Source organism: Pangasianodon hypophthalmus, chromosome 2 (genome assembly GCF_027358585.1).
Source record: "Pangasianodon hypophthalmus isolate fPanHyp1 chromosome 2, fPanHyp1.pri, whole genome shotgun sequence".
In the NCBI taxonomy this organism is placed as follows: domain Eukaryota; kingdom Metazoa; phylum Chordata; class Actinopteri; order Siluriformes; family Pangasiidae; genus Pangasianodon; species Pangasianodon hypophthalmus.
This window is the reverse complement of record NC_069711.1, coordinates 20,385,333-20,402,284: the sequence shown is the minus strand read 5'-3', so window position 1 is coordinate 20,402,284 and position 16,952 is coordinate 20,385,333. Positions and strand designations below refer to the sequence as shown.

General features: G+C 37.9%; 1 protein-coding gene across 1 annotated transcript; it reads right to left on the bottom strand.

Annotated features, from left to right (window-relative positions):
* Positions 1–9,095: 9,095 nt before the first annotated feature.
* On the bottom strand, positions 9,096–16,258 carry phb2b (prohibitin 2b). Its single transcript, XM_026927440.3, has 10 exons — positions 16,132–16,258; positions 14,496–14,622; positions 13,641–13,725; positions 13,458–13,537; positions 12,286–12,470; positions 11,173–11,302; positions 10,950–11,053; positions 10,732–10,809; positions 10,429–10,505; positions 9,096–9,515 (listed from the first exon to the last, which is right to left on the bottom strand). Exons 1-10 carry the CDS (start codon positions 16,150–16,152, stop codon positions 9,491–9,493), a joined length of 912 nt encoding a protein of 303 aa, XP_026783241.1. The 5' UTR covers positions 16,153–16,258; the 3' UTR covers positions 9,096–9,490.
* Positions 16,259–16,952: the final 694 nt, after the last annotated feature.

The following is a 16,952-nucleotide window of genomic DNA, read 5'->3' as shown; positions in this document are numbered from 1 at the left end:
AATTGCAGTTCATCATCACAAAGTAGTTTTCCCACACCTTCGTTTTACGCATATGGCCAGAAGCAATAGAGCTATCATTTTGCTCTCCAACTAAATGCAGGCCAGCAAAACAGCCCTCTAAAAGACTAAGACAGTGTTGTTTTGTCAAAAAAATGCTCTTAATTTTAAATATTTACTATATTTTTGAATTTAATTAAAATTATGTAACCATGATATCACTTCAGATGTACTGTTACTGAGTCAGCTTCATGTTTAACACTTACTCTCCCCCATTAACACTCCAAAAGCAAGAAGTTTTGACTGCACCTTCACTTTTCCAACCTTAGAAAAACCCAACAATGTAGAGCTTTATAAGTAAGCAAAACATACCAGTAAAGGAACGCCCTCTTTCAAAACACTTTCTACACACCTGACCACGGACAGGATTATGAATATTCCACTTAAGTCAGGATGTAGAGCTCTGTATTTGAATAATGACTCAGTAGCGAGACATGAGAGCAAACTGGTTTCCACTCTGCTTTAACCTCACACTGCAGTTTGCTTTTTCTTATTCAGGGAAAAAGACACTTTCAGTCATTACTGAGAGTGCACAGTGTATTCGGCACTTCTGCAATCGCAGCTTTCTCATGGCCTCAAACTTAGATTAGCAAGAACCAGTAATGATAATGCAAGGAGAAACATAAGACAAAAGCATGGATAATATATAGTGCAGTGGAGATAAGAGACAGTGGAGGAGGGGAGAAGTGAAGGAAAAAGGAATGCATTTGCACACAGTGAATACAAATTTATATTTAGTTGTACTGTGCACGATTCAGTTTCTAGCCTTCTGCAATCTGAATCCACACAAAAAGAAAAGTCCAGTCCATGAGGAGGAGGGTTGTTGGGTGGCTAAGAATAATAAATGTGTATGGACAGAAGGCCAAAAGCAGTTGAGCACACAACAAGAAAGGCAGCAATTATTAAAGCAATACTCAGGTGTTTCTTCCAACTGCATCTCTGGTGCATGTGTGATCACCACAGACATTTTGTCATCTTTCCCTGCACTGAATAAAGAATTGAAAAGGCATTTACTTGAAATTACTTATAATGGAAGTCCACAGGCAATTGTTGGGGCAGTAAGCATTTATGCAAACCATATTTTTTTAGAACATTTTCATTAAAATTAGTAGTAGTAAATTAAGCCATAAATTTGAAAAAATAATCCTGGGAGCTGGGACTACCTTTTTAGAGGAAGAAATTTGTGACAAGCTTGGCTAGTTAGTTAGCCAATACTATCTAGGAGTGATAAGAGGGTTGTTATTGTTACAGTGTGCGCATTGCATGAGGCACTTTTTTTCCATAAAAAATCCAAGCGTGAACATACTCAATCACTACTGAATCACTCCAGTTTGGAAAGTGTGATAAAATTATTTAAGAAGAGCTTTGCAAAGATTTTCCATGTCTGACTCATCCTGACACTGTTACAGAATTATTAAATGTTTTTAACAGAAAAACAACTGGCCTTAGACTTACTTTACAAAAAATTTTAAATGAATAAAAAAACTCACTTATACAGAAGTCAAAGCATCAAAAAGTTTTTCTTTTATCTTTTCTCAGTAGAATGGAATGAGTGGGAATTATTGTTTGTGGTAGTCAAACATAGAGATGTTGGGAACATTGTTTAACTGTACCTTTATACTAAATTCCATTAGACGTTGGGAGTATTCCTTTAAATAAAGAGAGCGGCTATCTGCTCATAAACAGACATGGCATTAGAATGTATTATAAAGAGTAATGCGAGAACATCAGTTACTGAATCTTGTTCTTATTTATCATTTAGTTTGAGAACTAATGTGAGAATTGCTTTCAATAAACATTCTGAAGGCACATGACCACCAGAGACATGATAATAGTAATATTTTATTTTATTACAAACATCAGTAGTTGGGTATTTATCAGATTCAAAGTCATATGTGTTGCTGCCATTTGTGAAGGCCAGTTTCCATTAGTAGGGTGAGAGTTTCAGGAACAGCTGAACCCTCTGGCCCACTTCAACCCACTACCAGCTCCTCATGAGTAATCAACATGCATACGCACTTACTGCAAAACAAGTGCTCAGAAACATGCACATGGAAGAAAGATAATAACTGGTGATGACCCTCTTGGCCTTTCCTCGGCAAAAGGAAAAAAAGTTGAGATTAGGTTTTGCATTGGAGAGGTGACAACACACAAACATCGGTCCCCCCCGCTCCCCCTATAAAAAAAACCAGACACACAAACACAGAGAAAGAGAGAGAGAGAGAGCTGTCCTGTGTCATATTCTCCAATGTCTGCAAATATCATTCAGACACATAATTTAACGTAAATTCTCAGTTTTAGACGAAAGTTTTTTAAAAAGAAAGCTAGTTTTAGAAGGCACCTCCTACAGACAACTCAATTTATCATTGTTTCAGCATGAATCTCTGGGGAGAACAAGCGCTACTCAACCCGAACTGAAACATTTCCTGCGTGAATGTTCGAACCTGGCAGCCATGTCGACATTACAGTCCAGCCGTTCGCGCTGATTATGTCATCATTTTACAGTCAGAGGACAGCTCTGTGGTGTGGAGATACAGTAAACAGTTTATTATCATAAAGGTCACTGCTGATGTATCTCATACTTGAGGACGCACATTGTTCATGACCAATTTGTAATGTAGTCTGAGGTTACAATGCAAGATCCTCTTCAAAACACAAGATGATGGACAGCATTTTAAGAGCAGGACAGGTGAGAGAGGTTTTTATAGGACCGTGATACTGTGGCACAACGTCAAAACAAGTGTAAAAATGCTTTCGATTTATTTACTCTGACCTTTAGCGGAGTTCTTTTGTCTCTCTATTATTTATAACCAAATAAAAAACAGTATTAAAAATTAAAAAGATTGATTTTTCTCACCTATCACTCATGAGTCATGAGTGCAGGAGTTGGAACTCTTGCAAGAAATGCAATCACCTGTACATTAAAGATCACTTTGTCAAGCACATACCAGGAGAATAAAGGATTTCCCATTTCCAGTGGTGTGACACTTCAATGTCAGTATTAATGGCATTTCTATGACAGTTTTCATGCTCTGAAAACATTAAAGTGAGGAAACATAAATGCGCGGTTAATATACAAAACATGCTGTTTTCTCAGGGGATGAAAATTTAAAAGTGTTTCTGTATTAATCACAAAAAACATTAGCTCTGCTTTAAAAGACAACTCAAAAGACAGAGTCTCTGCAGAGTGTGGGGTCAGATGGTGGGAAATGACAAGCCTTGTCAATAATTTCACTGTAACTGCAATTCACCTCACAGTCAGCAGAGGACAGTATTAATTATAAACAGCTCCTTTAAGGCCTTGTGGATGTGGATGTGCTAATGTAAAAATCTACTAAACGCCAACCTCACTCAACTTCAGAAGGACTTCCTCATCTCTGAAAGCACTCTTGTCCAAAATATCATGTCTCTCCGGAAATGTTGTGTATTTTTGTCACTTAAGTCCATTACAATTGTTTTTACAGTTTTTAATACGTGTCCTTTTAAAAGCAGCAACATTTTTACTTCCACTTTTAACTGAGTAAGATTCTGACACATTATCTATATTTTCACTTAAGTATAATTTCTCAGTACTCTGTCCAGCCCTGAATATACAGTACTGTATATATAAACGTGTGAGTCTTCTGCAGTGTGGAGCCTCAGAGCTGACCACAGCCTGTGTGTTTGCTATGATTGGTCACAGGCCTGTTTCCTTGTCCTCGCCACAGGAAAGCAGTGTACATGAAAACAGGAAGCTCTCCTAGACTCAGACAGTGGAGACCTACTGCCACTGTGTAATGGTACGATTTACTCATCTCTGCTCATATCTGCAAACCATTCAGGTTCCTTGATCTAAGATAAGTCAGTGACACACTTTCAAATATATCTGTTTGGTCATTTTGTTGAAGTTGCTTAAAATAAGCAAATCAATGCATATTTTCTCATGTAAACAAACAGTTAAGAAACATTTTACCACTTTTTATTAGCAGTCTCTTATCTAGAATGCAATTGTACCTGTTTAGTCATGTCACAATCATTCCATATTCACCTAATCATAATTATTTCAGCCGATCATGACAAACAATATCACATTTTTTCTGGTTCAAAAGTTATGTAACTATGTTTTGTCATGTAACACACTAACATTCTTTTATAACTAACCACTGTGCCTTTGTGCTTTCCGTTTTTTCTGTTACATGACAAACTGTCTTATTACGCTTGTAGAGAAAGTGAGGGAATGACAGTTTATAGTCTCTATATCATGTGACAACAGGACGTAACTTGTGTCCTGGATGTTCCACATGATTAAATGTAACTATACACTGATCAAAATTGTGTGTCATTCTTTAGTTAATAAAATAATGTTGGGAAATTGCTGTTGTATAAGAACCCCATTGTTTATCATCTTCCTAAAACAGCACATCATTTCGTGTTTTATTCCTTACCTATTTTTTGGTTCATCTTTTCTTTTGTCATTTTGTTCATGGTTTAATTTAACTTACTCAAGTTCAGTGTTGATAAATGGCTGATTTCCATAAGGTGCATGTAAATTAGTGACAGAAAAAACACCACCACAAAAGGCAATTAAATCAATAAAGGGATTTTTTTTTGAATCATGCAACAGAGAAAGCAAATCAATCTCTCGCTTTCATTCACTTTTTACCATCTCAACAGAAACGAAGATGCCAGAAATGTTCTAACGTCCAAAATCTGTCTGCACATGCTGGAGACTTTTTTTTTTATTTTTATCATCACGTCTGCATTGAGGTGAAGCCAAGACACGAGGAGCATTAGCTGTAATGTAGGAAAACTGATAAATTAATCCAGTGCTCTAAAAAAAAAAACATTAGCAATATTAAGTAGATGGGCATGAATGTGAATCAAATGTGCTCAAGTGATGTGCTCCAACCTGGGACACAACTGCCTGCTCAGATAATGAGCATGGAGAGCAGGTTAATTATGTTTATGTTTAAGATGGCCGACACTACTCAGTACTCAGAGCTGCCATTTCAACTCACATGCACAACGCAAATCGACTATCCGTATCGGTTTAGTGCTCCTAATATTCATATCTGTATTTGTATTCAGATATAAACCAGAACTATGCATGGTCTAACCCAGAAATTCATTGTCTTTCTTTCACACACATGTGCATTGGACCGCCTTTTTTTTTTTTTTTCAAATCCTGCTTGCACAGTTATTATTTTTTTTTGTACCTGCCCACAATTTAAGTTGGTTCTACGAGGGTGAGTCAAATGAGATTTTTTTTTTTTTTTTGCATTGTTTTTTGCAAATACGTGTCACAAAAGTATCAGGTTTAAAATATCAATAGAAGTGGTTATTGACAACATTAGTACATTTTTACTTTTGCAACTACAAGTTTAATGTACTGTTTCTCTAATTTACTTTTAAAGAGGGCCAAAAACTTTTAAAGTTTTCATTTGACTCACCCTCATGTTTTGAAAATTATAAACAAACTAGTAGTCTAATTTCAACCACTATGACCTTGATCAGGCAGGATAAAAATAAATGCTGTGTAAATGCAACGCTGTAAATACAACGTCCATGTTAATGAACTTGGTCTTTTTAACATGAGCTTCATGTATGACCACTCACCTGAAATTAAAAAAATAGTGCACTTCCTATTCGTATCTGTATTTGTTCCAGTTTAGAACATTAACAGTTCATTCCGAATAATGTATTTATGTTTGGCTTAATGCATATGCATAGTCTTCTGTCCATAATACTAAAAAAGCTTCAATATTGACAGATTCTCTCAAAGAGATGAAAATCCGTGTTTAAAAGACCAGGCTGAGTGTTGATGGGCTGATAACTGCAACCAGAGTCACTTAAACATCAATCTCCAGCATCAATGCAGAAGACACATGGAGCAAAGAATGACGGAAAAGAGAAAAAAAAATGAGAGACGGAAGAAGAAAGGAAGACAGCACAGAGAGGACAAGGGAGGGAGGAAGAAAAGGATGAAAGGGGCCAGAGAAAGTAGATACACCGGACTCTTTTATCACAGTGTCGGAGAGGGGGAGGGTCTGCACTGTGTCCCACACCTCTGTCATGTGGGGCCCACCACACACACACACACACACACACACACACACACACACACACACACCTTTAATGAGCCACAGAAACCATGCAGGCACACAGACTGTACACGTGATCTTGGCTTGTCACTGAGATGTGAAACTGGCTCTCATTCTCTCTCTCTCTCTCTCTCTCTCTCTCACACACACACACAGTGTTAAATAATTTTCCCAGCTTCTTGTCACCAAGCTACCTTTTTTAAAACATGAACAATCATTTAAAGGACACCTAGTGTGGTGTAGACAGTCATTTACATGTCTATGATATTTACTCAGTAGGAAAATGAGACTATTATATCCTTTGCATATATGCACTATGGCCATTGTGTATTAGTTAACCTTGAGCGCCATCTTTAGATTTAACACACTGTTCACTGCCCTTGAAAAGCTCTTTAGACATGAGAAAAGCATTAAGAGGCTCAATAACACGCTCTGCCGCTCAATGAGGTTTACTTGCATTTACACCTTCTCTGTCTCTCTCATACACAGCACAGCTGATGTCAGACCCGTCTGTGATACTATTTAAAGGAAGTAAATAAAAAAGGCACAGGAGGGATTAAAATGGCATTAAAATGAATGAACACATTAGACCTTGCTAGCCATTTGTAACTAAGATTTAACAGAGCTAATAAGTGTCAAGGCTGAATTAATAACTGAAAGGTGAACGTTACATTTACAGTAAAGATGTTCACAAATAATGGCACCCATAATGGAGCTAATGGATCACTACAAGATGATGTAAAACACACAAAGGGAAATGAACAAACACAAAAGCAGTGAAGGGATTCTGACAAAGGGGACACACACACATTTATAACATTTGTCATACTATCCTTGTGAGGACCTTCCATTGACAAATCTCACCCTAACCTTAACATTAGTAGCCAAAAGGAAACCTTCTGTCTCTTTTAGTGAATTAAATAAAGTGGTTTTCCTCACTTTAAAAGGTCAAAACTGTCAGATATTCCTATCACTGAGGGGACATTTTATCCCCACCAAGATATAAACACACATGCACAAAAAAACCTGACATTGTAGTATTTCTGCCTGTAGGCTCTGCAGGAATAGCTGCTGAGCCAGGAGGTATAGTTACCACGGCAACCAGAGCTCAGTTCTGATATCACGACAAGTCACCATGGCAACCGGCCCAGAGCGCCTGTCGCTGCGTGAGGTCAGCAGCGTTGCTAAGGACACACACCAGCTGAAGCAATGAGCTTGTGTGAGAGGCGATAGAAAGGACCCTAGCACCTTATTTTAATCAATGACCACCTTAATCTGTCATTTGGTACAATCAGGTGAACGCCTCGGCCACATCACACACTCCGGAACATTGTAATTAATTCAGGACAGTGAATAATCTTGAATAATAATCAATCCTGAACTGAATGTTTAAGGAGTACAAGACAACATAAACAAGAAGTGCTATTCTGTTTTATCCATGTGCACAAGTCATGCACAAGGCTACAGTGGATGTGGGACGCCTGCATGGGCTCTAGGGAGCAGGGGCTCCTGAGCAACAAGGCTTCATGAATAAGCATGTGGCCCCACCCCCTCACTCTCAATGGGCCTTTTCATCAGGCACACATTGTATGGGGGACAACAGAGATGAATGCATGCCTTAGAAACATGAGGCAACAAACACACGCGCTGCTTTACATGCTCGAGCCAGAAGCGTGTGGTGTGGCTTCGGGTGCAGCCCTGCATTCACCTCAATCCATAAATACACAATCCCACCTACTTGTGAATCAGACTGGAGGACATCTGCTGCTTAACAGACTGGTGTTTGGTGCCACCTAGTGCTCTGTTTAACCATGAGGTGGAGATGAAGACACTTCAGTCTATACTTATTGGAAAGATGCATAGAAAATCATATTTACAAAAAAAAAAAAAAACTATCCATGTGATATTATTTGCTTATAAAAATAAGGGTCAGGAAATATTCTAGTCGGTATTCATTACACATCCACAATTGTAAGAAGCCAATAACACACTTATTATATTACAATATTTCTAACTTACTTAATGTTTCTTTGTAGATCCAATTATGCATTTCCAACACCTGAAAGAAACACATCATCTGTAAATACACTTGCTGAAACACTCCAGAAGGCCCAGTGCACAACTTCCACTTCTTATGTGCACAAAAGGCTTAATATAATCTGATTATATTAAGACAATACAGATCTGTGTTAAGAACATTAATGAGACTGCTGATGAGCCCTTAAACAGGCAGTCAGCAACTTTCCTGTCTTCATCCACTTAGCTCAGGCTGTTATAAAAAGTAATGTTAAAATAGACTGAGCCAGGGATGCAAAGACAAATAAGATGTTGCCTCATGCCTAAAAATATTACACACACGTCAGTATGAGACATACAGATGTGGACACAAATTGAGTAGTTTTACCCGTGAACACAAATGTTAAAATAGACAACAGGGAATCAAGGACAGATGAGATGAATCAGGTGTGTTGAGCACCGATGCAGTTCCATCTGTACAGAGCAGGTGGTCCTCTGGTCCATAAATAAATAAATAAATAAATAACCCTGACTTGAATGATGCAAATGTGACGCTGAGTGGGATGTAATGTTATGACGACTTTCATCTTCAGCAACGTACAAGTGAGGCAGTGTACAATTCATGCATATAGCAGAACAGTTGACCCACACTGGCCGCTAGGATTTAAACTCATAACCTTATGGTCATTAGAGCCTTAACTGCTGAGCTGCCACTACCCACAAACCCACTGGTGGAAGAAAATGATAAATAATGAGGTACTGTTTTACAGCTTTTGAAAGGCATTGCCCTTTTCATCCAAGCATAGTCACAGGCACATTTCTGCTACATAAATCCAGAACTGCGATGGGTCTGTCAAATTTTCCACACTGACATTTCACATCTTTCTGATGGACTGACCATTTTATCTTTGGATAATGACTTACAAAAGCACACATTCCGAATGACATTTTGAACACAAAAAGGTTTTATTTTGCTGTCCTTTCATGACTAAGTCGCACAGGGATATAGCAAAGACATTGGGCATTTTTCAGAAAATTGGTGGATTTTGATCTTATCAGTATTACTATGATACATTTGATTTCATAACAGATCTTTGTGTTGCATAGACCTGCAATATAAAGCTGAAAATGACCCAAAATAACCATGAGCGTAATTCATTAAATAAATCATGTTGAATCTGTACTGACAAATGTGCATAATGAATTCAAAGTGATTACTGGATTAAGTCCTCTGAAACACAGAAAGTGGGATCTGAAGAATGTGATCCCTGCAGTGATGTAGAGGTCACTGCACACACAACCTCATACACACAGAATGAAAGTGCTCTCTGGGTGGCTTACTTCTTTTTATTCAGTGACAATCTGCAAAACAAAACAGAAATATTAAGATCACCTTCAGAATAATATTTCAATATTGCTGTTCATAAGCCTTACTGGAATAAAATGATGCAAATACAAGTATGCCTTTTTACTGATCTGGCCTACTGATCAGAAGGTCATGAGTTCAATCCCTAGCACTGCCAAGCTGCCACTGTTGGGCCCTTGAGCAAGGCCCTTAACCCTCAACTGCTCAGTTGTATAAATGAGATAAATGTAAGTCGCTCTGGATAAGGGCATTTGCCAAATGCTGTAAATGTAAATGACATTTCTGCCTTGGGTACTCATCAACACTGTTTGCATTATAAAGCATACTGTTTAATGGGGTAAAGGGTATTTGTCACTAGAGAGCTGAATTTTACCACAAACACTCTTATCATACGTCAGTGGATGAAACAGCTCCATACTCAACGGATAAAGTATAAAACATGTAGTGGCTGAACTCATATTTAACAGCAATTTGCAGAAATAATAAGCATGCATCTGGTGGGTGTGATTTTAGAAAGAATGTTTTCGAGTAAAGTGCATCAGCACAGTAAAAAAACAAACAAACAAACAAAAAAAAAAACTGCATGGCAAGTTCAACATGACCACGACTTACTTAATTAGCGGCTTCTCCATTAGTTTTTTTTTTTTACTGACTAAAGAGACAACAGTCCTGCCTTCTTGTTTTCAAAAGATCAAGGTTTGCGGTCAAAGTTCACCTAGATAAAGTTGGCACGAAGCATGAAGCAAACATAACTGCTATCTGAATTGCCTTTTCTGACCAGCTCAACAGCTGAACCGCAGATGCTGAGATACCTCTGGATTACACATCTGCAATAATTTATTCTGCTAAAACTTGGTAAAAGAAAATATGAAATATGATTAAATAATATGAAGTGGACCAAAGACATACTTATTAAATGACTCATCCTGGAGGTTCAGGACTAGACTGTTTGCATTCAGATATACTCTGTTCTGGGAAGTTGAAATCTGAAACACAAGGGGAAAAGATTTCAGACAAGCATGTGAACATGCACTGTTTCAAACTGCAATCTGTAAAGCACTGTATCATCCAGTACTAGCTAAAGTTTACTCAAACATACAAAAAATATGGACAGAAATATGTCCCAAAAATGCTTAATAGTAAATAAACATTAAACTTTGCACAGCACCAGGATGGAAAAGAGTCTAAATAAATAATTGGGGATTGACGTACCGTTTTAGCGATGTTCTGTGCTGCTCGGATTCTCCTGAGTTTTAGATAACCAGGATTCTTTGTGACCGCCTCTCCTAACTTTTGGGGGGGTGGGGGGAGGTATTATCAACATATACTATCAACATATACTATAATTTACCATATACATATAACTCTACTAAATAAGATTATATTATATTAAGATTATATTATATTTGCGTAGAGGAAATCATTCCCACCATTTTGGCTGCTTGGGCCTCTCCTTCAGCTTGGATGATCTTTTGCTTCTGATCCTGCTTAGCTTTTTCCACAAAGAACTGAGCTCTCTGTGCCTCCTGCTGGGCTAGAGGACAACAAGACCACCTTAATCTTCAAGACACAGGTCTTTATACTGCATATCTCACTAAAATGTGCTAATAAAAAGCTGCTGTTATCCATCAGTGTTATCAGTGTGTTACACACCAACTTGTTTGGCCTCTACAGCTGCTGTGTACTCTCTGCTGAAGCTTAGCTCTGTGATGGCGACGTCATCGAGGATGATGTTGAAGTCTTTAGCACGTTCAAACAGCTCCCGACGGATCAGCAATGAAACCTGTTCGCAGAGAGATCAGAGAGTTCAGGTAGAGTCAGAAACCTCTATCTGAAATTAACGGCTGAAGTAAACAGAGAATGAAGTAAACAGCTGAGAGTGAAAGCAATTTCACAGTGAACATCTCACATATCTTGTTTTTTCTTATCATTACTAACTCATACATTTACATGTGACTACACTTACTAAAAATTTCAGTTTGGCCCTATTCTCTGTGTTTAGTGTCTCAGGGTGGCATCTGTAATAAAATGACACATCTATGATTCACATCTGAACCTCACATCTGAACAGCTTTAAATTAACACTCCACCAGTGAGTTTCTAGCAGACTTCCTTTGCATTAGACACATCAATGCAATCACATTACTGTACCATGAATTTATTTACAGAAAACTACAAATATTATATTGTGGCTTATATGTGAAAATGAAGCCCTATACTGGCTCTAGCTGACATTACAATGAACATTTAATCAGCCTGTGAGATTGCATCATTCTTGGTTTACTATAATTTTCCCTCTGACATTCTCACTAAAAACAATGTAGGTGATGTAAACCAAAGCAACTACATTTTAAAAGGCTTCTAACACAGCCTCAGTCACTGGGAAAGCCTGTATGGTTCTGTCTGCATTAGGCTGACATTTTTGTGTAGTATTAGCTATAACCCCTGAATGGCCTTAAATCAAGACACATCTGAGAAGGGGGTGCCCACCTGACCACCCCTGTGAAGCATCTCCCATAAAACCTTTTGTCATCTCAGCAAACACTCAAGTAGGAAACTGCTTACCAAAGGTAACGAAACATCTAGTCATATGTGACCTAAAGCATCTATGATTTTTAGATCATATGATCAGTCTGATCAAGCCCCATCTTATAATCCAGAAGATCATACAGCAGTTTAGGTCAGCCAGTGGAATGCTGGAAATTAGCAGTGTGAGTGTGAGTGTGTGTGTGTGTGTGTGTGTGTGTGTGTATAACATCGCCTTACCTGAGCTCTTTGCGTTATGAGCTGTGAGGCATTGAATTTGGCTACAACGCTCTTTAGGACTTCATTGACTATGGAAGGAAGGACACGCTCATCATAGTCCTTCCCCAGATGCTGGTAGATGTGGGGAAGGTTGGAGGCCATGGGCCGTGACAACACACGCAGCGCAATGTTCACCATCTGAAGGTCTGGTCACACACAAAAAACAATCAGCACAAAAATCAGCACAAAAACACACAAAATCAGCACACAATCAGCACAAATATGTTCTAAAATGTTATAAAGTGGATATAATAATATATTATAAGTATCCGAAAATAAGTATCCGAAAATAAGTATTCGAACGCTTTTGTTTTCGTTATTTAATATACTTCTAGTGCATATATCCACATTTACATGCATAATGTCTTTTGACTTTGTACTTAGTACAAAGTACATATTCATAAGCATAAACAAAGATATGCTAAAAAATTAAACTGATAGGGGTAAAAGTATTCAGACATACACACACACACATTATATATATATATATATATATATATATATATATATATATATATATATATATATATATATATATATATATATATATATATATGCTGTAAATAACAACAACAAAAGTGTCTGAATACTTATTTCCCCACACTGTATCTGTGCACACTGACCTTTAATTAGTATTTTTAATGATGTAGCCAAGATGAGTTTTTTTTTTTTAAGAAAGCAGCTGACTAATATGAATATCAAGAGACACAAAAAATGTCAGAGATCTTCAAAGGAATACACAATTTTCTCAGCCTACAATCGTAATCTATATATACTTATCACAGATAAAAAAATGCCGCATTTTGCCCTGTACTGAGCAAAAAACTGAAAACCCACTAACAATGGAAGTATGTTAATTGAGTCAATATTCTTTTATGCAAAACAAATATTTTTCAGAACTCTTTCACTGAAAAGTTTCTCTTTCAGCGAAAGGTATTAAAATAAATTAAATCTGTATAATGAATTCATCGAAGTTCACATCCAAGGTAATTGCTTATGAACTACAGATGCTCTATATAAAGCCTAGGTTGAAAAACACTGGTGTATTCCTTTAATTAGAACACAGGTATGGGATGATCGCTTGGCTATATCAGAATAGGGCTAATAAATGACATTGTTGGAATAACATATACCTTTACTTCCAGTCAAAGAGGAAATCTTCCGTGGTGTTGCTCTGATATCATATATAATAGGGTACTGAAACCACGGTATCCTATAAGAAGGGAAAAAAAATGAGATTTGAGTATTGAAGGTAGATAAATATACATCAACAAGAGTATTAAAATGAATTAAACTGTAATTTGTATAGCCACTACCTGAAGTGTAGCCCCTCAGACAGGACAGTGTCCATCTGGATTCCACCAATTCTGTTGAAGATGATCGCTCGCTGACCGCCTTCCACTACAGGACAAACATGCCTTAGCGTTAATGACTCTATATACTATACATCGTTCAGTTAGTTTTTCACTGACATGTTCACCTCTCTACACATAAAGATTATAAGTTAACCTATGATGAAACTCTGCCAAAAAAAAAGAGAGAGTATTTTTATAAGTATTGGATCATAGCAGAAAAGGTCAAGGCTTTCTTTGTATTTCTTTGCTGTATGTTTGGTTATTACAACTCAAAACAGTGAAAGGATCTAGAAGATACACTATACGGCCAAAAGCATGTGTACACCTGACTGTCACAGCCATATGTGCTTTTTGAAGATCCCATTATAGATTTAGTCCCCCTTAGCAGTTATTATGATACTCTTATGGAAAGGATTTCCACTAGATGTTGAAGCGTGGTTGTGGGGATTTGTGCCCATTCAGCCACAAGAACATTAGTGAGGTCAGGTGCTGATGTTGGATGAGGAGGTCTGGGGTGTAATCAGTGTTCCAGTTCATCCCAACAGTGTTCAATGGGCCACTTGAGTTCTTTCACTCCAACATTGGCAAACCATGTTTTCGTGATGGCCCTTTCTTTGTACATAGGGGCACTGTCATGCTGTAATCTGTTTGGGCTAGGTCCCTTAGTTCCAGTGAAGGGAAATTGTAATGCTACAACATGCAAAGACTTCCAACAGTTTGGGGAAGGCTCATGTATGGGTGTGATGGTCAAGTGTCCACAAAGTTTTGGCCATATAGTGTACAAATAATGAGACAGCTCACAGACATGGACAGTACCTGTATATGTGGCCTCTTTGACTCCATAGGCAAGTGCACCAGCGCCGATTAGTAACTTCACTCCAATCCCTGCACCGCGAGGGCCAGAGGACATACGTCCAGCAAAATCCCTCAAATGCTGAAGAAACTATTGCATACGAAAAAAGGAATAACTGTTAATCTCCATGATCCATGCAGACTATCTTTGCTCAAGGACACTGAATGTATGGGAAAACTGCTGGGCTTCCAGATTTAGAGGCTACAAAACCAGCTGGAATGAGTAAGACCTTTCAAACTGAAAGGGGAGAGTCACATAAGCAGCCTTTTGCCAGTGTTTTTGTCGAAAACTGGGGAAGGCAATCTTATCTGCAAAAGCTGTAGTTCTCAAAGTGGGGTCTGTGAAGCATAGCCGGTGGTTGCTGATTTTCTCTTATTATGGTAAAGTGGTGGAATCCACAACCCACCATTATTAAAGCTATAAATAAAGTCAAGTGGGTGTAAATTCCAGAGATTCCAGAGAAAAAAAATCTCTCTGGCTCTAATAAGTATCAGAAATATTATTGTACACATATAATTATTGTGTGTAATTTCTGAGTAGTTTGTTTGTAAAATAAATCTGTACTGATGAGGGTTACTGATGGGGGTTAAAAGTTAAAAGGATCCCCTACTGGGAAAAGTTTGAGAACTAGTGCGCAAAGGGATTTGTTTTTTCTTCTGAAAAACTATCAGATAGGATAGACAGACAGGATATGCTTATTTGGAGTGAAAACCTGCAGCGGAGGAGACTGCCTAGCCCTGGTGTACAATGTTTTAAAAACACAACAAGCTAACTTACAAGAAGACAATCACGTGGTTGGTTTGTGTAGACTTGCCAGGATGTATGATTAGGGTTTATTCTTCTGACAAGAGTTATGCTAAAGAAAAAAAGCATAACTTTACTCCTGTATAATGAGATATTAACTAGTTCATGGTAATGTTCTGGTTGTTAGCAGATCCTTGGTCATGTTGAAGCCCCAGGTTCCCAATCCCTGTCCCACAAATTATAGTGTTTACAATTCAGTAAGGGCTGTTAATGAACTGAAATGTTCAAATGTACAGGAAGGTGGGAAGGACAAGGGTAGGGAATCTGTGGCTGCACTCTGTCCCCTTATATACATACATTATATATATATATATATATATATATATATATATATATATATATATATATATATATATATATACACACGTGTATGTGTGTATATATATACATATACACACACATACATACGCACATATACATACATATACATATATATGAGTGTGTGTGTGTGTGTGTGTGTGTGTGTGTGTGTGCTATAATGTACTACAGAGCTGCTCGAGCTCGACACATAAGGAATGACTGTAATAAATTAATAAGAATTTCCAATTCAGTTTTTAAATACCTCAGTACACACTATTTTAAGTAAGTAATTAAGTAAGTAATTAACAGCAGTGTATGCTAGTGCACTATTGCTAGTGTAGCGATCATATCCAAAAACAGGTTCCATTACAGTTTAAAGCCTAATATTCGCTTTACGTTAATAAATAAACACAGCCTTTCTGAACATGTCCTTAACTCAACGCCAAAAAACATAACTGGTCGATAAAAGAGGAATTTAAAGTCTAAGCTACTCACGTTGGGCTCTTTATTCGCCATGCTTTACCACTGTAGTTTTCCCAAGGTCGGCACCAGCAACTTCCGCATCCACGGAGGATTCTGGGATATGTAGTTTTCCTGCCTTGAGTTTTTCGTAGTGACGTCAGACTCAAAGTCCTGATGGGCCTCAAGCTCAGCTCTGTAGAGATTAGTGTTTTCCACTTTGTAACACTCTGAATCCAGCTCAACAAAGCCTTGTACAGTGGATGAATAACTGAATTAGGTTTTTAATGAGGTAATCATGTAAATGCTATTGTAAATTTAGCTGTGATGGGTTATTAATAAGGGTTATTACTGTATGGTTTGTTAACACTGCAAGGCTGGACGGCACAGTGGTGCAGGAGGTAGTGCTGCCACCTCAAACCTCCACTCCCAAAGCTTACTGTCTGTGTGGAGTTTTTCACGTTCTCGTGTCTTCTGGGTTCTCCATTTTCCTCCCTCCTCCCAGACACGTGGCAGTAGATGGATCGGCTATGCTAAATTGGCCCTAGGTGTGAGTGTGAGAATGTGTGTAGTGTCCTGAGATGAACTGGCATCCCATCCAGGGTGTACTTCCGCCTCAAAGCCAGTGTAAACTCCAAATCCACCACAAACATGACCAGCATAAAGCACTCACTGAAGATGAATGGAATAAATGAATGATCTTGTGAGAGTGAATATGTATAATGTATGTAGTATCATATGTAGTGTATATGTACACTATTGTTTTCTAATAAACCATTCCAGTAAGTTAAGACAGACCGAGGTGCCATTTTCCCCCCGAAACATACCAATCACTGATCCACAAAAGGAGACATTCA